General features: G+C 43.8%; 1 protein-coding gene and 1 non-coding gene across 2 annotated transcripts in view; one reads left to right on the top strand and one right to left on the bottom strand.

Moving 5' to 3' along the window:
* Positions 1–368: 368 nt before the first annotated feature.
* Positions 369–475, top strand: LOC123458236. The gene has a single exon (XR_006635533.1). It is a non-coding gene; the product is annotated as a U6 spliceosomal RNA (small nuclear RNA).
* A 19,883-nt stretch (positions 476–20,358) lies between these two features.
* Positions 20,359–23,173, bottom strand: part of Txndc8 (thioredoxin domain containing 8) — a 28,444-nt gene continuing 25,629 nt past the window's right edge. The window contains exon 5 of the mRNA XM_012948437.2: positions 20,359–20,421. Within this exon, the coding sequence (XP_012803891.2) occupies positions 20,359–20,421 (63 nt within the window). The remainder of the gene's footprint in view (positions 20,422–23,173) is intronic.

Consider the following 23,173-nt stretch of genomic DNA (forward strand, 5'->3'; position numbering starts at 1 on the left):
ATGAAGACTTGTGATTAGGTGCCCAAGTTGTCACAGGAAAAAATGTACATGTCACATGTGCAAATGTACTGGAGAAATGTACATGCAACCTGTGTTAATGATGTAATGTAGTCTCACAATATAAGATCAACTGCTCTTCAGAAATTTGATGTTGATCTCCTTGTCATATCTTGACTTCTGTGGTTTCTTATCATTGCTGTCGGCAAGGCTGTGGTTGTGATGGGGTTGTTGCCTGGTGATGTTGCACTTGACCATAGCTGTTTGTCTAAAGACATCTTTTCCAGTGCCAGGTGTTGAACCCAGGACCTCATGTGAAGGGCTCTAGGACTGAGCTACCCTCTAACTTTCAGTTAATTGTAGAAACTGTTGTGCTTACTTTGGCAGCACATATACTAAAATTGGAATGATACGGAAAAGATTAGCATGGCCCCTGTGTGAGAATGGCATGCAAATTCGTGAAGCAGTCCATATTCTTTATCTTTTCTTTTTTTTTGGGTTTTCAAGGTAGAGTCTCACTCTAGCTCAGGCTGACCTGGAATTCACTCTTAGGTAGTCTTAGGGTGGCCTTGAACTCATGGCAATCCTCCTATCTCTGCCTCCTGAGTGCTGGGATTAAGGGCATGCACCACCACGCCCGGCTTGCATTCCATATTTTTTAAAGAAAAAAATAAAAAAAGAAATTTTAGATGCAGTTATACTGCATGTTGGCTTATTTGCTGATTACAGTGGTTTTTCTTGGTCTTTTCTGAAATTCCTTGCTGTCTGTGGGTGAGATCACCTTGCAGAATAGATGTCAGTGGCATGAAAGCAGTCTCCTCAGGGGGCCGGGGTGTTAGGTGCAGTGTGCATCAGGCTCCACTATGGTAGGAAAGGGTGCTTCACCATCACATGTATGCAGCAGAGGTTTGAAAGAGTTGACATACTCTCACTGTGCACAATATGTGTTCTAGTCAAGAGCATTGGTGACTCAGTGAACTACTGGATTATCATCCCCATTTTACAGATGGGAAAGCAGAGGCAAAATAATATTTCACAATTTGCTCCAAATCCTACAGTTAGGCATAGCACAGCCAAAACCTATGCAGAATTATTTGGCTTCAGAGTCTTTAGACTCAGTTGACCTTGTGCTCTACTTCAGTGGAGATGTGGCTGGTTGGGGAAGGTTATCACAGCCTTAGTTTCTCCTTTAGTCAGTCTGAGTTCACTGAGTGCCTACTCTACAGTTATTGGCACGCTACCTGAAGAAAGTACAGTGATGAGCAAGAACTTGGAGCAATTTCACACAGCACATAGCTAAGAGAGAGGGCAGGTCTTAATCTAACACAAGTGGAATAGGTGGAACATAGTAACTGTGCAGGGAAGGGCAGAACTGCACAGTACTGGTGGAATGGAAAATGAAGCACCCTTTAGGAACCTGGGAAATCAAGGAGGGCTTCCTGGAAAAGTTTCTTCATTTGAAAGGTTAGTAGGAGGCTAGAGAAATGGCTTAGCAGTTAAGTCACTTACCTGCAAAGCCAAAGGACCTCGGTTCAATTCCCCAGGAACCCATGTAAGCCAGATGCACAAGGTGGTGCATACATTTGGAGTTTGTTTGCAGTGGCTGGAGGCCCTGGCACTCCCATTCTCTCTCTATCATCTCTCAAGTAAATTAGTAAATAAATAAAAGTAAAGTATTTACAAAAAAGGTTAACAGGCCCCTTGTAATTCTAGCGCTTGGAAGGTACAGGTAAAAGAATCATGAGGTTGATATTAGCGTCAGCTACCTAACAAGGACTATGCAAGCCTGGACTGCACAGTGAGACCTTGTCTTGAAATAGCGGCAGCAACGCGCCCCATGCTGGCTCCAGGCCTACCCTGGAGTATCTGACAAAGATACAGCTGAGGGCTTTTGATGTCCTGCTGTGTGAAACCCTGCAGTAAGACAACAGCAACAGTGGCAACAAAGCATTCTTTGACTTCAAAAGTTAAATGGGGCTGGAGGCATGGCTTAATGGTTAAGGCATTTGCCTGCAAAGTCAAAGGACCCAGGTTCAATTCCCCAGGACCCACGTTAGCCAGATGCACAAGGGGGTGCATGCACCTGGAGTTCGTTAGCAGTAGCTGGAAGCCCTGGCATGCCCATTCTTTCTCTCTCTCTCTCTCTCTCTCCCTCTTTCTCTGTTAAATAAATAAAGCTAAAAATTATTTTTTTTAAAAAAGTTAAATGGTCCTGGAATCCTAGCACAGGCAAGAGATCATGAGTTTGAGATCAGCCTCGATTATCTAATAATTAGTGTGCTGGTATGGGCTACAAGGTGAAACCCTGTCTTAAAGCAAAAAACAACAGCAGCAAACGGCACAGAAATTCATACTCCAGAAAGGGGAAATAGCACATATGGAAGGACCAATGGTGGAAAAGAACCTGAGCTTTTCCAAGTTGGAAAGAAACTGGTGTGGCATGTCTCTGTGCATATGTGCCTGTGTGTGCACTCATGTGTGTGCATATGTGTAAGCGGTACAGAGGAGTATCAGGTGAGGGTAGGGCTAGCTAGGAGTGTGCTCACACACGGGCCCGTGGTCACACTAAGAGCCGTAACCTTCATCATGAAGCAACGTTGCTCTTCTGAGCTTTAATTGTCCCTCTTGTTGCCCCTGTGGTCCATTTCATGGGTCTGCTGCTATCCCCAATTCACACTCCTTGGACAGCAGTTATCTTACAGCAAAATCTTGACAAGCCTCTATACATCTATGGCATTGCCCTACTGCCACCTTCTCTGATTCACAATATGGTGAAACTTCTCCACAAACAAGAGCTTGAAAGCTAACTTCGATGTGTGGGTCTCAGGTTTGTAAATTACTACCAAGCTTAATTGCCTGCCTGCATGTTATATACTTGAGACTGGTTCTCTTGAATGAATGTAATTTTAAATTCTATACTTCATTAGTTCAAAGATGAACCATTTTTTAAAACATTTTGATTCTCCTAAAATTAAAGGATGTGCCACTACTACTGGCCTATCACACATTAATTGTCAATATCATTCTTGTTGGTACATAAGATGATAGCTCTGGAGTTGATAGTGTCTTAAACACAATGACAGAGTTAGTATGAGTCAATGAGTCAAGTTCTGAGGAGCAGAGCCCAAGGCATGTGTTGGGGTTTCATATTAGTTCATTTTCTGTGACAATAATTAGATTCCTGGGCTGGAGAGATGGCTTAGCGGTTAAGCGCTTGCCTGTGAAGCCTAAGGACTACCTGGTTCGAGACTTGATTCCCCAGGACCCACTTTAGCCAGATGCACAAGGGGGCGCACGTGTCTAGACTTTGTTTGCAGTGGCTGGAGGCCCTGGTGCACCCATTCTCTCTCTCTCTGCCTCTTTCTCTCTGTGTCTGTCACTGTCAAAATAAATAAATAAAAATAAAACAAAAATTAAAAAAATTAGATTCCTAAGGCTATTTACTTTATTAAGACAAAAGATTTATTTAGCTCACAGTTCTGGAGGTTTAAGGGAATGGAAGCAGTTCCTGCTGGGTTCTGGTGAAGGCTTCATGGTGGACAGATCACAGTGGCAGGACCCCATTGCATTGCAAGGTAAGAGGCCAGAGTGCGGGAAAGGACAATCTTGAGATCCTTCCACCAGGCTCCCTCTCCTAAAGATCCTACTACCCTTTCCCATTGCTACACAGAGGACCAAGCTCCTCCCCTGCGATGTTCTGGGGGACTACATCCAAACCATAGCATCTTGATTCAACTTTTGAATGCCTTCTGGAAAAGACTGCGAGAGAGTGAAGCCACGGAGGGAAGGAGAAAAGTTCAAACCAGGTCAAGGCTAGCCTCTGGCTGACCAATAAGAGGGGCCTCTGCAGCCTACATTCCACAGTTTATGCCCTTTAGGCATCCTGTATCCCCAAGTAGCCCTCCCCTAGGGGTGCCTTTGGAAGGGCCATCGTCTCCTAGGCAAAGCATTGACATTAGTCAAGAGAGATGGGGTGGAAAAAGTTAGCTGGTGCCAGCGGTCATGGTACCTGCTGCTTCGTCTCTGAGCTTGCTGTAGGGAGGCGGGGGAGCTGAGGAGCACGCCTCGCACTTGCTCAGCTTCGCAGTTCACTGTGCCCACAAAATAAGAACCAACTGCTCTGAAGAAAGAGAATCACCCTTATTTGAGCAGGGTTGGCTACCAAGTGTTCTAAGGCTGCTCAGAATGGAACAATCAGAAACTTCGAGAAATCCCATGCCCCGTGACTACGGAGCTATTGTGATAATGCGACACAGCTGGACGCTAAAAGGATCGACACTCCCAGCTCTACTCAGGGCACAGCAGACCCTGGAATCATAAAGCAAGTGCAGGGAATCTCCTCTGCTTTGTGCCCTCCGCAGTCTTTCCTCTTCCACTGGGCCATCACCTTCCTCTACCTGATTTCCCAAGGAGGACTCTTTGTCCACGACACTCCTTTCTTTTCTTTTCTTCCTTCAAGGAACTTATCTTTAAAAAGAAAACGGGAATTTAGTGTGGTATACCTAGGAATATTTGCCTTCTAAATAGTGTTGGTCATAAGGAAATGGTTACTCATGTAATTTAGGTCTTTGGAATTCTTTAAGTCATATAATCTGAATAAAATCCTCATAAAATTGTATGCACAGCGTGCTCAAATAAGGAAACAACTGAGAAAAGTTGAGATGTTTAATTTCTGGCCCCACTTTCCCTACAGGTGATATGTCCCTTTCTCTGAGTAATTTTTTTCCCTCTTCCTTTTGTATCCTGAATCTTTTTACAAGTGATAAAAAGCCCGAGTAGACAGCCTTCCAAGGCCCTGCCCAGGACATAGACGAAGATGAGAGTCATTCTAGTGCATGCATTCCTCCTACTACACTAACAGCAGCCATGACAGCAATAATACTAACTGAAAGTTGTCTGACCTCTTTCAGTCCCAAGCCTGAAGGTGTTGACCTTTCTGGTGAATAAGATTTTTTTTAAATTTTTTTGTTCATTTTTTATTTATTTATTTGAGAGTGACAGAGTGAGAGAGAGAGAGAGAGAGAGAGAGAGAGAGAGAGAGAGAGAGAATGGTTGCACCAGGGCCTCCAGCCACTGCAAACGAACTCCAGATGTGTGCGCCCCCTTGTGCATCTGGCTAACATGGCTCCTGGGGAACTGAGCCTTGAACCGGGGTCCGTAGGCTTGACAGTCAAGTGCTTAACCACTAAGCCATCTCTCCAGCCCGTGAATAAGATTTTTGTGTGCTTTTTACCCGGATGAGCTTGAGCATACATGTGAACTGACCTAGGATAAGTGCTAAAATGAGTAAACACATTTTCACCAATGTAGACCTTCATAGACTTAAACTCAGGGTTGGGAAGACCCTGGGTTAGTTTAAGGGAAATATATCATAGGCAAATTGTCCAAAGCTACAGAGCTCCAAGAAGAGACTGTGGTGTAGGAGTGTGGTGGTGCACACCTTTAATCTCAGCACTAGGGAGGCAGAGGTAGGATGATCGCTGTGAACTCGAGGCCACCCTGAGATTGCAGAGTGAATTCTAGGTCAACCTGGGCTAGAGTGAGACCCTACCTTGAACAACAAAACGAAACAAACAAACCAACAAACAAAACAGACAAGTGCCAGTGAAGATTTAGCCAGTGTGAGTAAATTTTTGTTTATTTGTTTGTAGGTACGTGTGTGTGGAGTTCAGAGGTTGACATTGGGTATCTTCCTTAATCGTGCTCCAGCTGCATTTAACTGGTACAGTCTCGCATTTGAACCCAAAGCTCACCAAGTCGGCTAGTCTGGCCAGCCAGCTTGCCCTGAGGACCCCTTTCTCCACTGCCAGAGCACCAGGAGTTCGGGTGGGCTACCACAACTGCCAAGCATTGACGTGGGTGCTGGAGCATGCGCGTGTGGCTTTACCCACTGAACCATCTTCCCAGCCCAAGCTAAGGTCTTTTTTTTTTTTTAATTATTTACTTATTTATTTGAGAGAGACAGGCAGAGAGAGAAAGAGACAGATAGAGAGAGAGAAAGAGAGAGAGAATGGGCGCCTCCAGCCACTGCAAATGAACTCCAAACGCGTGGGCCCGCTAGTGCATCTGGCTAACATGGGTCCTGGGGAATTGGGCCTTGAACCAGGGTCCTTAGGCTTCACAAGCAAGTGCTTAACCACTGAGCCATCTCTCTAGCCCCCAAGTTAAGGTATTTTATTTTGGAAAAATGTTTAATGATAACTGCATTTGAATTAAGCCAGTAACAAATAAGGACTTGTACATGGTGAATTTTCACATTGAAAATGGGCTGCTAGTCACCCAAAACTCCTTCCTGGGGCAGTTCTGTTGATCTGTTCACAACGACCAATATCTGTGATTAGAGAATAAATTTAAATTTTAATTAAACAATTAATTAATTTAATTCAACAGAAGTTGGTGAGAAATGTGGGAAGAGCAATTTTTATACTAAAATCATTCTTTGCTATCTTAAGTGACTACTTCATTTCTCTAGAGTTTCTTTCTTTTTAATATAAATTATTATTGGGATATAGTCATAGAACATACTATAAAGTTTCATGAATGCAATTGCATACAAGTGAAATATGTAGTTTGGTCAGGCATAGAGGCACACACCTTTCTTCCTAAGCACTTGGGAGGCAGAAGTAAGAGGATCACCATGAGTTTGAGGCCAGTCTGGAGGACATAGTGAATTCTAGATCAGCTTGGGCTAGAGTGAGACCATACCTCAAAAAACAAAAACAAAACCAAAAAGAAATATGTATTTTGACAATACTTATTCCCACCCTTCACTTCTCCCTCCCTCCTGTTATTCCCATCCGTTCTCCCATCTTCCTGCCAGAGATGTGGTCTTATGTGTCTACACACAGTCCAGAACTCACAAATGAGAGAAAGTTGTCTTTCTGAGTTTGACTTATTTCACTTAATGTGATAATCTCCCGTTGCACCCATTTTCAACAACCAACATAACTTCATCCTTCTCTGTGGCAGAATAAAATTCCATTGTGTTCACACACCATGATTTTCCTTGTCTATTCATCTGTTGACAGACAGCTATGCTGACTCCATAGCATGACTTGTGAATAATGCTACAACAAATGCAGATGTATGTGTACCCCTGAGGTCGGTTGACTTAGAGTTATGTGGATATGTCCTCAGAAGTAATATAGTTGGATCACATGTTAAACTTTCTTATCTGCCCAAACTTAATTTGTCAATGATTAATGAAAGACAATATGTAGTCTGCCAGTCACCTACAGTGCTTAATTTATTTTCTCACACCTTATCCTTCTGTGGTTAAACATTGCCAACTTTATGAAAGGCACTAAACTACCAAACATTTATACAACTTCAGTTTCTTTGACTGTCTACAAGATGACTACTGTTTATTGCACTTTATAGTAGACTGTTAGAGAAGATGAAGGAAGGAAGGGAGAAAGGAAGGAAGGAAAGAAGAAAGGACAAGGGAAAGAAAGAATGAAAAGAAGGAAGCAAGGAATTGCTGAGCTTGGTGACCCATACTTGTAACCCTAGCACTCAGGAAGTTGAAGCAGGACTATGTATATATAGCCTGGGCTATATAGTGAGAATCTTACCCATAAACACACACACAAAAGAAGGGAAGACAGGTGGATGTATGTATGGGGATGGGGGAGAGAAAAAGAAGAAAATATGTGCAAAGACATTGTAATATTTCTAGAAAGGTAGCCATGAAAGCAACCTTATTTTATCACCTGTCACCATGACCCTCAAACACCTGTTTTGGGCAAGTGCCATCCATAGCACTTCACGGACAATATCCCATTTAATACTCTCAGTGACCTTTTGGAGGTAGCCATTATCAGGTGGTTTACAGATGTGAAGACTGACCTCCACGGGTGCCTCCGGCTTGGCATTGGTTGAGTCATAGCTGCAAACCTGGATCTGTCTGGCTTCAGAGCCTGTGATTTTTCCATTAAGGTACACTGCCCCTACCTGAAAGCTTTGCAGCCAAATGCAGTGATTAATTGCCAACTCAATTAATAGAGACAGAACTAGTCACAACATGGAGTAGATTGAGTCTTGGCTGTTGCTGTTTATTGTGGCTGGCTTTGGACTGGCTATAATTCTCACCATCGTGATGTGATCTGTGTGGGAGCAGACTGCCAACTTGTAAAGTGTATGGAAACCAGGCAGTAAGTGAGTTATTATGTGTGTCACAGATGAGACAGTGAATAGCTCAGACATTGCTCCTTCCCACTGGGTCATCTTATAGGTGATAGCATGTACTAACTTTGAGCACGTTACCTTCCTTTCTTCATTTCCAAATGCCTTTCTTGGTAGAAATAGAAATGGACTCCGATCATAGCTGAAATCCTACATGTAATCTTTCATGCAGCCAATATTTTTAAGCTTATATTACATATCTGGTGATATCTTAGACACTGGGAATGTAAAAATGGAAAGTAAAAGCCTTTGTCTTCCAGAAGCAGGGTGTTCCAGTCAGTGCCTTGTTTCTGGGACAAGTATTCAACCAGAAGCAGCTCATGGAAGGAAAAGGTTTATTTCAGGGTTACCTTCAATAGTGGAAGAAACTGGCTCATTTCCATAGATCCAAGCACAGAGGCACCACCAACACACACCAGCAAACACCAAAGACCAGAGCTCAGACTGGATCTTCATGCACTTAGTAGGGCTGGAATCAGATCTGCCCCAATGACATGCACCCTGGAGCAGGGATCAGCCTACTAGGGCGTCAAGTTGCAAGCTCAATTTTAATAAAATACCTGAGCCTATGGGGCCATACATTCAAACTACCACACAACGTTTCTTTGGAGGCAGACACAGGTGTGAGAGTTAGAAATAAAAGCATATAGGAGACCCTGATAACTATTGCATGGGATACCTTTTGACTTAAAAATCACCTTGTTTAAATGAAAGTAAAGTATAGCTAGATACCATGTATGTTATTGGGAAACCTTGGGAAGATGTGACCTCTGCCCCTGAAAACAAACAAAACAAACCAAAACCAAAACCATGGCTACTCAAAGGGATGTTCAAGCTGACATCATAGCCATGCGAAAGAAGGACCAAAGGGAGCGTCATGGAAGAACTGTGACATGTGGGTTCACTTGAAGGGATGGGGAGTTTGCTTGGTGATCTCAAAGGAAGAAAAAAAGACTTGATAGACAAAGATGGGAGAAGTTCTAGAAGCAAGGAAGCACACAGAAGTTAAAAAACGATGCTCATGGCACATGGACAATTAAAGGAGGGGAATAGTGAATGTGAAAACCAGGTCATGAGGGGTCAGGCGGAAAGACGAGTGATGTGACGCCTCACCCGGCCACCATTCAAACAGGAGACTTCACAGTTCCTTATCGGAGCCAACTCTGGCTAAGCAGGCGAACGTTTCAAGTGATCATTCGATAAATTTGGATGGGACACTAAATAAATGTGTTAATGTTTCTTACCCTAGGGAGATATTTCTTGAAGGAAATTTAAAGTCCTGATTCTGTTTTCATATGGATAGTTAAGAAAATCAGAAGTATTTTTGTTTTTTTTGAGCAGGTTTATGCTCACAGAAAAATCGAATAGAAATGATAGGGGTTCCCAGATATCCAATTCTTAGTTTCCTTATAATCCTCATTTTATGAACCATTGTAACAGTTGCTATTTGTGCTTGAGGAGGGGATAAGTGGGAGCGTGAAGGAGGAAGGGAGAGAGATATTGAGAGGGCGCCGGCACGGCTGTGTGAACTCACGCACTCTGGCTTTGAATCTGTTCCAAGCCACATTCAAGTTAGAATTGAAAACAAAAGTAATTTTCCTCTCAATGAATTCATTTCTGCAGGTTTTTGACTTCTGAGCACAATATTCACTTTCCATTTAAGATACAGCAATTCAAACATGTAAAATATCTAGTTCTGTACAGAAATATGACTAGATTAATTGATAATAATAAAATGGCATGTGGATGACTAGACTTGAAGTTGAGGGCTACAGAGTTCAAGCAGAGGTTGTATTCTTATCTCTGGTAAGTATTGCCTGGCCAGTTAAATATTGCTGGAATTTTTTAGGAAAAAGCCCCACCCTCTTGAGGGTGGATAAGGATTACCTTGGGGAGAAATGCAGAATGTTGCTTAATCGCTGGACCTTGTCTGTTACACTCTGACTTCACATCCCTGCTCCTATTTCTCGAAAGCCCAATGGGCTGGGGTAGAATTCTGAGGTAGAACTTGGTCTATCATGTGCAAAGCCTGGGTTCAATCTCCAGCATCACAAAGAAAAAAAGCTTTGAATAACAAAGTAAGATAAATGCTTCCTTTATTTAAGAGGGCAGCAAGAAGTGGGGGAGAAGGAAAATTAAAAGCAAACAAACCTAAATTTTGTTTGAAAATCAATGCAGTAACAAAACCCAATAATGTGCATGCTAATTAAAAACAAAACATTGCCTGAAGGAGGAGTGGGACAGTCTAGACAGACGGTGGAAAGAGCTTAACCTTAAAACCAGAGTGTGGTAATTCCCAGATCTGGAGTTGGGTTGCCTCCCGTCCCCAGAGTGAACTGCTGGCCAGAGAGATCCATGAGGCCCCCCAAACATTGTAAGCCATTGCCAAGACCTTGATTACTTGCCAGAGTTAAATGGTAAGACCCTATTGCTGAAGGCTCCACAGGCTGCTGTCACAGACCATCCGGATGCCATGCTGGAACTGAAAGGGAAACTAGCTCCCTCCTGACTAACCCTCAGAGTGCTGGGGAGCCCTGTGGAGCTGCTGGAGGATGACAGTCATCAACAGCATGAATAAGCAGGGGACCCTGCAGTCTGTGAAATAACCAACTGGACAAGCAGTCCACACCTGTGCCATAATGGCACACAGCCTCTGAGTGTAACCAACTATTCTCTCATTGGACATGAGGCCCGCACAGTGGGAAAATAACTCATTCCTGGTGCTGGAAACCAAGTCAGATTCCCACAGTCAGAAAACTCATTACTTCAGAGAGAAGCCCTGCTCTCTGGCGAAGAAGAGTGAGCTTGCATACTGAAAACCTCTTAAATAACTTTAGATACCCTCTTCAACACAAGCTGCTCTCACTCTTGGTTGGAAAATCTGTTTTGTTTTACAGATGGCACAGAAAACAGAGGAGAGCCAAGAGCCATCGATAAGACAAGAAGATAACCTACTGCCCGCCATGAGACTTGCCGCCTCTTCCACGTCTGCCAGGGCCCAGGAGAACTTGCCGTGGAAGCAGCACCATGAGCCCTCTGTTACTGCGCGACTGACGACCAGCTCCAGGGTGATGGTGGCAGATGTGGTGATCAAGCAAAACCCACCGAAGCAGAAATCCAGACACTACAAAGAACTCAGCACTAAGCACACTGTCAACAGGCCTGCTGAGACTCAGGGAACTTTGCAGAAGGGGGGTGGAAAGATTGTAAGAGCCACAGAGTGGGTGGGAGTACCCTGAGGCATTGTACCACCACTATCCCACTGACTGACTGAGGACTTCACTACCCTACAGTGAATACCAGACCTGCTTAGCCATTTGGCCTGTGACAGCTTCTCAGCCCAAGTGCTTTATATACGCTTGGTAGTTTTTTTTTTTTTTTAATTTTTTTTTGTTCATTTTTTATTTATTTATTTGAGAGCGACAGACACAGAGAGAAAGACAGATAGAGGGAGAGAGAGAGAATGGGCACGCCAGGGCTTCCAGCCTCTGCAAACGAACTCCAGATGCGTGCGCCCCCTTGTGCATCTGGCTAACGTGGGACCTGGGGAACCGAGCCTCGAACCGGGGTCCATAGGCTTCACAGGCAAGCGCTTAACCGCTAAGCCATCTCTCCAGCCCACGCTTGGTAGTTTTGAGGGGTGCTGGTGGGATCTGCAGGCTGAGGGTGCATTAGAACTGTAGGAAAAGCAGTAGGCACAGGAATGTTGGCACACAGATGCCCTCATCTCTCATTTCTCTCCCAGCAACAGCAGTACTGGTATAGTATTTTCTTGAATGTCCCTCAACTTAGATGCAACTGAAGTGATGCTCACACTTACACCAGGGCTGCTGTAGGTTTCTGGAAAGAGTAGCATGGAAAGGAGCTTGCTCTTCTCAGCATATCATATCAGAGGATCTGATAGTAACATGAAATCAATGTTGATGCCAACCTTGGTTGTGTGGCTTAGGCAATGGTGTTGGGGGTGGGGGAGATGACCATGCTTCAGGGAATTCTTACCCACTCTGTGGCTCTTAAGATCTTTCTGCCCCACCTCAATGCTTCCTGAGCCATGGCAGGCCTGCTGGCAATCTGACTTAGTGTTGAGTTCTCTGTAGCCTCTGGATTTCTGTTTTGATAGGCTTTCATTGATCACCATATTTGTCACCATCAACCCTGGGCTGGTTGTCAGGCTAGCACTAAGAGCAGTATTCATGTTGCCTTTTCCTCTCCAATTTCTTCTGGGCCCTGGCAGATGTGGTAGAGGTGGCAAGTGTCATGGTGGGTAGTCAGTTCTCTTATTGACAGATCTTGGCTTTCCTTCATTTTTTTCTGCCATTTGTAAAATAAAACAGATTCTCCAAGAAGAGTGAGAGCAGCATGGGCTAAAGGGGGAGTGCAAAGTTATTTGGGAGGTTTTTGGTGTGTAAATCCACTCTTCTCCAAAGAGCAGAGGGGGGGGGGGGGCTTCTCTCTGAAGTCTGTTTCCTGACTATGGGATTCTGCCTTGGTTTCCAGTACCAGATATAAGTTCTCTCCCACTGAGAATGCCTCATGTCCAATCAGAGAACAGTTGGCTGTCCACAAAGGCTGTGTACCACTATTGTACAAGTGTGTGCTTCTTTTCTAGCTGGTTGATTTTGTAGACAGCAGGGTTCCCCGCTTATTCATGCTGTTGGTGACCTTTGTTCCCCAGGGGCTCCCATAGGGCTTTCCAGCACTATGGAGGGCTTGCCAGGAGGGAGCTAATTTCCCTTTCGGTTCCATCATGGTATTCTGATGTTCTGTGACTGCAGCCTGTGGTGTCTTAAAAAGTGGGGTCTAACCTTTTAGCTCTGGCAAGTAACAAGGGTTTTGGCAATGGCCTACATTGTTTTGGAGACCTTGTGGGTCTCCCTGTAGCAGGCTCTTTTGCTGCTGCAAATGAATGCCTATCTGGCTTTATGTGGGTGACTGGGGAGTTGAACCTGGGTCAGCAGACTTTGCAAGCAAGCACCTTGTAACTACTGAGCCATCTCCCTAGCCCCTGAAATGTGTATTTTAGTTTTGTTTTTTGCTTTTATGAGGTAGGGTCTCACTCTAGCCCAGGCTGACCTAGAATTCACTATGGAGCCTCAGGGTAGCCTTGAACTCATGGTGATCCTCCTACCTCTGCCTCCCAAGTGCTGGTATTAAAGGCATGTGCCACCACGCCCACCTTGAAGTGTGCATTTCTAACAAGCTTCTAGGCCATAATGACATGTTTTTTTCTTTTTTTTAAAAGACTTTATTTATTTATTTATTTGAGACAGAGACAGTGAGAGAAAGAGAGAGAAAGTGTGTGTGTGTGTGTGTGTGTGTGTGTGAGAGAGAGAGAGAGAGAGAGAGAGAGAGAGAGAGAGAGAGAGAGAGAGAGAGAGAGAGGGAGAGGGAGAGGGAGAGGGAGAGGGAGAGGGAGAGGGAGAGGGAGAGGGAGAGGGAGAGGGAGAGGGAGAGGGAGAGGGAGAGGGAGAGGGAGAGGGAGAGGGAGAGGGAGAGGGAGAGGGAGAGGGAGAGGGAGAGGGAACATGCCAGAGCCCCTGGCCACTGCAAACAAACTTCAGATACACATGCCAACATGTGTATCTGGCTTATATGGGACCTGGAGAATTGAACCTGGTCCTTAGGCTTCATAGGCATGTGCCTTAACCACTAAGCCATCTCTCCAGCCCAACATTAAAAAAAAAAATCTTTGTGTGTATGTGTGTGTGTGTGTGTGTGTGTGTGTGTGTGAGAGAGAGAGAGAGAGAGAGAGAGAGAGAGAGAGAGAGAGAGAGAGGGCGGGGGGAGTGTATGTGTGCCATGGCATGCATATGGAGGTCAAAGTAAACCTCAAGTGTTGGTCTTCACCTTACACCTTGCTTGAGGCAGGATTTCTTGTTCATCATTGCATTTGCAAGAATCTGGCCCATGGGCTTCTGGGGAATCTCTTCGCTCTACCTCCCATCTTGATGTAGAGACACCATGGTTATAGATTTATGCTACTGTGTCTGTTTTTTTTTTTTTTTTTTGAGGTAGGATTTCACTCTAGCTCAGGCTGACCTGGAATTTACTATGTAGTCTCAGGGTGGCCTTGAACTCATGGCAATCCTCCTACCTCTGCTTTCCAAGTGTTGGGATTAAAGGCATGCACCGCCACACCTGGCTGTTTGGTTTTATCGCATTCTGGAGATCTGAACGCGGGTCCTCACACTTGTGTGGCAAACATTTTACCCACTGAGCCATATACTCAGTCCCCAAATTGACATCTTTTATACAGACCTATACTAAGTTACTCTAACACAGATAAGGCTCATTGGCTGTCAGACTTGACTCACTAGAAAGCACAAGAATTATATTTGTTGGCAGCACCCTCTTATAAATAGCCAAGAAAGCTTCATGAAACAATACTTACCATCCCTATGTATAGTAGATGAACTCTGATGATCTTCCTTTTTTAAGATAATACTGATTCACGAACTGTATTTTGTTTTTAAATATTTTTATTTATTTATTTATTTGCAAGCAGAAAGAGAGAGAGAGAGAGAGAGAGAAAGAGAGAGAGAGAGCGAGCATGGGTGTCCCAGGGCCTCTTGCCACTGCAAATGAACTCCATCTGCATGTGCCACTTTGTGCATCTATCTTACATGGGTACTGGAGATCAAACTCAGGCCATTTGGATTTACAAGCAAGCACCTTTAACCATCTTTAAGCCATCTCTCCAGCCCAAACTGCATTTTATTATTGAAAAATATTAGTGTATGATAGTAAATATTAAATTGGTTAAAAAGCACCCACAATTTAGCTTTAGACAATAAAGTAAAAATTAATTACATCTCTCTTTTCCTGTTAGAGTATGAAGACCATTATGAAGGCAAAGGACCTCATGCTTTTAAGCAAGTGAAGCTCCACTGAGCCCTTAGCTTCAGAAGGTGAGATGGAAAAGTCCTTTGTCGGCAGTGACTTCTCCTGGACGTTGAGTCTGCACTGTTTCATTGTTAAGGTACAAGGCAGGCCTGAAATTGCAATGAGGAAAACTAGATATCCACCTGCTCCAGCATGTAGAATGCAAACTGCCCAGGGCGGCAGGAGTGATTCATGTGTCACTGGCCGCATCTGGACATGGAATTCATTCTCCACCCTGTTCTTCCTCTCCAGATGTATCCCCATGACTGTGCTTTCCAGAAGGCCAGTGGCTTTTGAGACTTAGCTTGGGTCCTTTACTTGTATTTGTCTAATTTGTTCACAATACTTCTTATATTAAAAAATAATTTTTTTTAAACTTGTACATGTGTATTGTACTTATCTTCCCATTGCTGGGACAAAGCACCTGACCAAGAGCAGCTGATGGGGGGAACATTTTTATTTTGGTTTGCAGTCTCAAGAGGAAGCTTCATGAAGGCAGGGGAGAGGATAGCATGAGCAGAGGCTGGACATCACCTCTGCCACAGCAGATGGAAAACAGCAGCAGATGAGTAAGCTGAGTTCTAGCAAGGGGGAAGCTGGCTATAGCACCCCAAAGCCCACCATCAATAACACACCTCCTCCAGCAAGACTCCAAAATTGCCATCAGCTTCCCACCAAGCATTCAGGACACATGAGTTTATGGGGGGTGGATATCTGATTCAAACCGTGTGTGTGTGTGTGTGTGTGTGTGTGTGTGTGTGGTGGGTACCCTGTAAACTTGCCTGAGGTGGGGACATTCACGTATGGTGACCAGAGTGAAATGCTGGATGTCCTACTTCGTAGTGTTTCCTCCTGGTCTAAGCGGAGCTAGAGCTTGTGGGCGCTTACCATTCTCTGGTCTTTGCTCCCTTGAGGGAATGGGCATGTTCAGCTATTTAAGTGGGTTCTGGAAATTCCATCTCTGCTGGTCTCAGTCTCCCTCATGCCTTCACACTTGTGCAGGAAGTGCACTTAACTGCTGAGCTATCTCTCCAGCCCCTTGTTATGGTTTGAATGTAATGTGTCCCCCAAAGTGAGTTAGAAATTTAATCCTCAATGTCACTATGACAATTAGTCAATTAGTGTCATTATTGGGAGAGTGGGTTAATTATCATAACAGCAAATTTCTTTTGAGAGTTTCTATTAGCATATATATTAATTGTACATAACAATGGGTTTCATCATTACATTTTCATACAAGTGTATAATGTATTTTGATCAAATCCACCCCTATTACCTGCTTTTGTTCCTCTCCCACTGATACCTTTTCTCAAATCCCCTTCTACTTTCATTCTTTTGTTGTCTTTTTTAGTGAACTAATGTGTTTAATCACGGTTACGTAAAAGAATGATACTGGTTAGGAGCAAGATGACTCTTTTCTGGTCCTCCTGAGTGAACCCCTTGAGTCCACCAACCAATCAGGTCTGTCCCTTACACACCTGGACCTGATGATAAGGCTCATCCGAATTGGATGTTTGATCCATATAAATGGGCCTGAGCCATGCCTACGAGCTCTCTCAGTCCCTAATGTCTCTCTTAGCTCCCTCCACTCCTCTTTCCTAGCCTGGCCAGGGAAGGGGGAAGATTTCCTTTTGTCCTGAGAGCTTTCCTGCTTGCTTCCCAGGTGAATGTATGTCTTCCTGGAGGCCTTTACCTGTATGAGGGAAATTTTCTCAATCTTCCCCTCTCCCTTCACAGCATGAGAATTTCTTTTGGCTTGGACTTTCTTGCTTTGCTTTCCCTAAAATAAATCTCATAATTTATAATTTAACCTTCTCTGGGATTGCAATTTTAATTTTTTGATAACTTGGACAAGCACTCGATGTGGGAATTCACTGGCCTGGGGTCTCCTGCATTTTTATGGACATCATATCCATCTTGAAACTCCAACCCCTGCATCAGGAGCATGTGTGAAGGGCTATTTACCGAAGCATGGGGTACTTACCAGTGATGGCACGACTGAAGAAAATCTCCCCACCCCCCCTCAGCAACCATCAGCTGTCTATAAGTTGTCAGGGAGGGCTGAGCCAGATGGGTGGATTACTATTTTTCTTTTCCTTTGCTCTCTTTCTATTTTTTGTTTTCCTTTTTGAGACTGGGTTTCATATGTCCTAGGTGGTCTCAAACTCATTATGTAGTAGAGAATGACCTTGAATTTTTTTTTTAAATTATTTATTTATTTATTTATTTGAGAGCGACAGACACAGAGAGAAAGACAGATAGAGGGAGAGAGAGAGAATGGGCGCGCCAGGGCTTCCAGCCTCTGCAAACGAACTCCAGATGCGTGCACCCCCTTGTGCATCTGGCTAACGTGGGACCTGGGGAACCGAGCCTCGAACCGGGGTCCTTAGGCTTCACAGGCAAGCGCTTAACTGCTAAGCCATCTCTCCAGCCCTGACCTTGAATTTTTGATCCTTTTGAATGCTGGGATTACAAGTATATGAGGCCACTCCCAATTTACATCATGCTGGCATTTGGACTCAGGGCTTCAAGCATGCTAGGCTGGAACTCTACCAACTGAGCCACAATCCCAGACCAGGAGTAGATTTCTCCTAAGAGCAAGTTTTAGGATTATACACTCAGAACCCTCCTCCTGCTTTAGAGGAGCTTTACTTTTTTTTCTTCTTTTAAGCTCTACAATAAGTCTCTCCAAACGTCTCAGAAAGAGTGAATTCACTCTCTGCTGCCTCTCTCACACATGTGCTCTCTGACTTGTCCACCTTTCACCATGGGATGATACATCAAGAAGACCTTGAACTGATTCTTGTACCTTGGAAAATATATTTCCCAGCTGTGATGGTTAAGGTGATGTAAACTTGATCTGTTTAGTAGTCCACAGAAGTCCCTTTTGGGTGGGTCTCTTAGGTTGCTTCCAGGAAGGATTAACTGAAGGAAGAATCCTTCCCCCAGAGTGGGTGGCCCCTCTCGGGGGGGGGGGGCGCTTTATCTAAGGAGGGTCTGAGAGAAAAGAATTCCTTCCTCACACCTGGCTGCCCATGCTGCTTGCTGCCTTCTAGCGGGGACTGCAGACCAGTGTGGACTGCAGACCAGCGTCTCTCCAGGAAGCTTTTGGTGCTGGTTTGGGAATGCTGAGTCATCCAGCCACCTGGACTGAGTCTGGGCCTGCAGACTGCTATTGGACTACCATAAGCTAAACCAATAAATTCCCTTTTTAATATAACTCATTCTAGCAGTTCTGTTCCTCTAGAGAACCCTAATACACCAACCTCTAGAGCTGTGACAAAGAAATAACTTTTATTTACCCATGAGAAGTCTGTGGCATTGTTATAGCAGTACAAAATGCACTAAGACCTTACACACTGACATTAAAACTTTATACCGATAAAGTTGACATGTTCACTGTGACCAGCTATATGATAACTTTCAAGTTCTCATACCTAAAAGTGTCCTGTGATCTGGGATGTGTGAGACCTTAGCTGAGGAGCCAGACATATTCACTCGTGTGTCCTCGAGTCAGTGCTGGCCTAGGCTCTGCAGCCTCATTCTGGTAACTCGCTGGCTACAGCCTGACCCTCTAAGTGGGTTGGCTCTAGGATTTTACCTGGCTTGGTAGGTTGATGCATACGGGGATGGATAAAGAGAAGCAGGCTCAGTCCTACTGGGTTCTTGCTTTGGTGGAGTGAAAGCATCAATTTTTTTTTTTGTCGTCTTGTTCAATGCAAGTAGCACATACTATGGCCAAAGAGTAACGAATCCCCTAAGACATGGGATCTTCAACCCTTGTCTTGATGTTCAAGGACAGGCTGAAAGAAGTGATGGACTTGAGATAAGCAGTTTAACCCCTAAAAAGCTGGGTTCATTCTCCTTATACAATGAAGGTTTTTATCTGACCACCTCCTAAAGAGGAGGGTTCTTGAGCTAAAAAGATGTGTTGGAATAACACTTGTGACATATTTAAAAGGGAAAGGGGGAAATGTTGGGGGACCAAACTGCACTTTTAATTTATTTATTTGAGAGGGGGAGAAAGAGAGAAAGAGAGAGAGAGAGAGAGAGAGAGACAGAGAGAGAGAGAGAGAGAAAGAGAGAATGGGCACAGTAGGACCTCCACCCACTGTAAATGAACTCCAGATTCATGAACCACCTTGTACATCTGGCTTACATGGCTCCTAGGGAATTGATACTGTGTCTTTCGGCTTTACAGGCAACTGCTTTAACTGCTAAGCCATCTTTCCAGCCCCCAAAATGCACTTTTAAATTCTTTTCTATATAACTCATTTCCCTTGTTCCTTTCTTCCTCCTTTTCTTTCTGCAGAGCCGGGGATTGAATCTAGGACATTGAACATACTAAGCAAGTACTTTACCACTGAATTACATCCAGAGCCCTTAAAATGGCTCTTATTAAAATGAGAGTACAGAGAAGATAATATGAAATGTCTTGGCCCCTAATTTGTTACATTGTGAGTATGATTGGTAGAGTTTATAAAGCATGGCACTATTAGATGTGTTCAGCATACCATGTCTTCATCCTTGGCTTCAACTTGGGCACCACATAGCCAGGAGTCCAAGACAGATTCTTCTGGGAAAATCTGAAGAAGTCATTAAATTATTTTGTGTTGCTTTCTTCCCTATAAGACAATAGTGATAGAGCTGGAGAGATGGCTTAGTGGTTAAGGCACTTGCCTGCAAAGCTAAAGGATCCAGGTTTAGTTCCCCAGGATCTAGGTAAGCCAGATGCACAAGGTGGCACATACATCTGGAGTTCATTTGCAGTGGCTAGAGGTCCTGGTGTGACCATCCTCTCTCTCATTCTCTCTCTCTGCCTATTTCTCCCTCTCAAATAAATAACTACTTTAAAAAAAAAAAAGGAGTATAGTGATAAAAGTAGTTACTTCTCAGGCGGGCTGCAGCTCAATGGTAGTATGCATAGAGTAGCATATGTGAGGCATATTTTGACTTCACACTGAAAACAAAACGATTTCCCAAATAGTGGCATACTCAAGTTTCCTGACCTTGCAAAGCCTTGCATCCTTGGCAACCTCTGGAAGACCTTGGTGACTTCCTGTTACTTAGATACACAGGGGCTCTGCTGTGAAGACCACCAAAGCATTGCCCAGGGGATATTTTCAGAACTGCGTGATGACTGACGAGCTGTCATCTCATCAGTACTCCTCCAGCAAGACACTGGGGAAAAACAAAGCTGATAGTATATTAGAATATTTGCCGAAAATTAAACCATGAACACGTTTACTGTTGCCTTTGACAATGTCACACATATATTTTGTTCCAGATGGCAGCTTACATCAGTTCTTTGATCTTCTCTTCCAGTTTTTTGGGATCAGCTCCAGAAACTTCATAGATCTGTTTCAAATACACAAAGGCAAACCATTTACTGGTTCAAGAATTGGAAAGATGTTGAAGTCTTGAGGAGCTTTATTCCTGATTAAAAACAATGATTCCTCAGAGACTTATGCTTAAATATGAGTACACGTGAGACATATTATTACATCCATGATCTTTTACTGTTTGTTACCTGTGATAGTCTGGAAAAACAACCTGTCCTCCACAGGCTCATGTGTTTTCAGTGCTTGGTCCTCAGCTGGTGGCAGTTTGGGATAGCTGTGGAGCCTTTGGGAGGTGGAGCCTTGTTAGAGGAGGGTATGTCACTTCCATTGAGCCTTACAGTTTATTAGTCCAGCCCCACTGGGTATAGCCAGGTCACTCTCACACTATTTCTTCCTACTTGACGGGACAAGACATGATGCGCGTCTGCCTGGTGAGCTTTCCCTGCTGGGCTGAAACATCCCTTGAGACTGGAAGCCAAAACAAACCCTTTCCTCCCATCAGCTGAATTTGGCCTGGTGTTTGGTCCTGGCAATGAGAAAGTAACTGCCACATTACTCTTTCAAGATTGCTTATGTAGATACGTTGCGAGAGCTCTGTAACTCTGCTAATATTCTTCTAGTCTAAGACCTAAGCCGCTTAATGTAAAGTTCCTGGTAATGACGAAGCACAACTTGAAACTTAGAGCTTTTATCTGTTGGTGTCAAGGGCTTGTTTACTTTTATACAGCATCCTCTGAGGCCAGGTTGTGACTTCCTACTCTATGACTGCTGGTAATAGTTGTATCATTGATTCTGACGAGAGCGTTTTCTCTTTCACATTCCCCAATCTCTGAAATCTAGGTGCATTTTACAGTGGTTGGTATATTTTAATTGGGACACTTTTTAATATTCCACAAACTAACATAGCTTTTTCCCTTTGGATTTTTTAATATAAAATTTTATTATCAGTAGATTAAATAATTCGCTTTTTTTTGACAGGGCCTCATGTGGCCCAGGCTTATTTAAAACTGGCTATATGTAGGCTATATAGTTGAGTCTGACATGAATTCTCAATCCTCCTATTTCTGACTCTTGAGTACTGGGATTACCGGTGTGCACCATCATGCCTAGCTTCTTTTCTTTTTAGGACAGGCTCTCATGTAGTCAATCTTGCCTTGAACTCCTGATCTTTCTGCTGTCATCTCCCATGTTCTAGGATTGCAGATGACTATTATACTCAGTTTTGAGTACTTCTAAGTATCTTACATTTTCATATTTGATGAAATGTGGAAGTTAAATAATTTTTGCACCCATTACTACTTTGGTGCTAAGAGTGTTAGGTAGTTGGAAAGAATGAAGTGTGTAAGTGAACAGGCTGTGATTGAGTGAAGACTTGAATTTGTGGTAAGAGGAGTTTTAGCAGCTAGGAATGGTGATAGGACTTTGAAAGAGGGGCTATAAAAGTTCAGAACAAGCCTCTATGCTTAGTGTGCTGCAGAGAAGTAACTTTCCCCACACCTCATGGTTCTGTTTCCCTGGTCAGCAGCATCCCCTCCGGGTCCTGTCATCTTATTCACTCCTTGAATGGAAAGGCAGTAGTAGCTCCATCTTGATCACATTCCACTCACCTCCTTGACCTCGAATCCACTTCTGACACAGCAAAGTGTTCTTTTGAATCTTGAGAATAGATTTACCTATGTGTGGGTGCAGAATTTCATGATTTATCGGAATTGTCTGGTAGCTATTTTCCTATAAGTAGTTTTCCTGGCTTTGGCCAGGGGAGAAAGGTTTTAGAAGGCATCTGCCAAGGATTCTGTTTCCTTATAGTCCAATGGCAGCTAGAGGGTGGCTCTGGGGCATGAGGGGAGTTTCATAACTGAGTATTAAAGAACTTTGTCCCTTGTTCCTAACCAAAGCTGGGATGGAATGTAGTGTACAGGTGGCTTGGCTCTCTCTTTCTCCAGTGGAATCTGCAAGTGGGCATCAGTATGTGGAAACAGTGGCTCCCTCTTATCCTTCCTCTTGGGCTTCCTGTCCCCCGAATCAGTCATATGTTACTAACGCTTCTATGCTGTTGTTACATTACTACTCAAATAATTCCAAACATGAGGAGCTGGGACATGGCTCAGTGGACAAGAGTACTTGCCCAATTTGAGGTCTTGAGTTTGCTCTCCAGCACCCATGTAAGAAACTAGACATGGTGGTGCCCTCCTGTAAAACCAGAACTACAGTGAGCAGAGACGAAAAGATTACTGGGGCTTGTTGTTTTAGCCAATCTAGCCATAAGTAACACCGCACAGCAAGCTCCAGATTCATTTGTAGACTGTATCAAGGAGATAAGGTACAAAAATGATGGAAGAGGACAGCTGGCATCCTCCTCTGGCTTTAGCATGCGCACAGGTGTAGACATCTATTCACAGATGCATGTACTACATACACACTGAACAATAGATAAACCATTTCAAACACATAACGTGCTATGCTATAACTTTCTGCTTCTCATCATTCAGTCTTAGCTATTCTTCAGGATGATTTGACTTATGAAATTATCTCTGAACCTTTTATTCATGATCCCACAGTATTCTATACCTTCCACCATTAAATAATTGATTCTGTTATCAGTCTTCCCTATTAGATCATGGGTCAAGTCATGCCTTATTTTTTTCTTCATATTTTTAGCATCTTACACAAATTAGGTCTCTGTTAATGGATTTAAGCCTGCGTTGTGGTACATTCACCTTTTAATCATTGACATTTGGGAAGTAGATCACATTTTGGGAAGTAGATGT

The sequence above is a fragment of the Jaculus jaculus genome, chromosome 1, assembly GCF_020740685.1.
Source record: "Jaculus jaculus isolate mJacJac1 chromosome 1, mJacJac1.mat.Y.cur, whole genome shotgun sequence".
NCBI classification, from domain to species: domain Eukaryota; kingdom Metazoa; phylum Chordata; class Mammalia; order Rodentia; family Dipodidae; genus Jaculus; species Jaculus jaculus.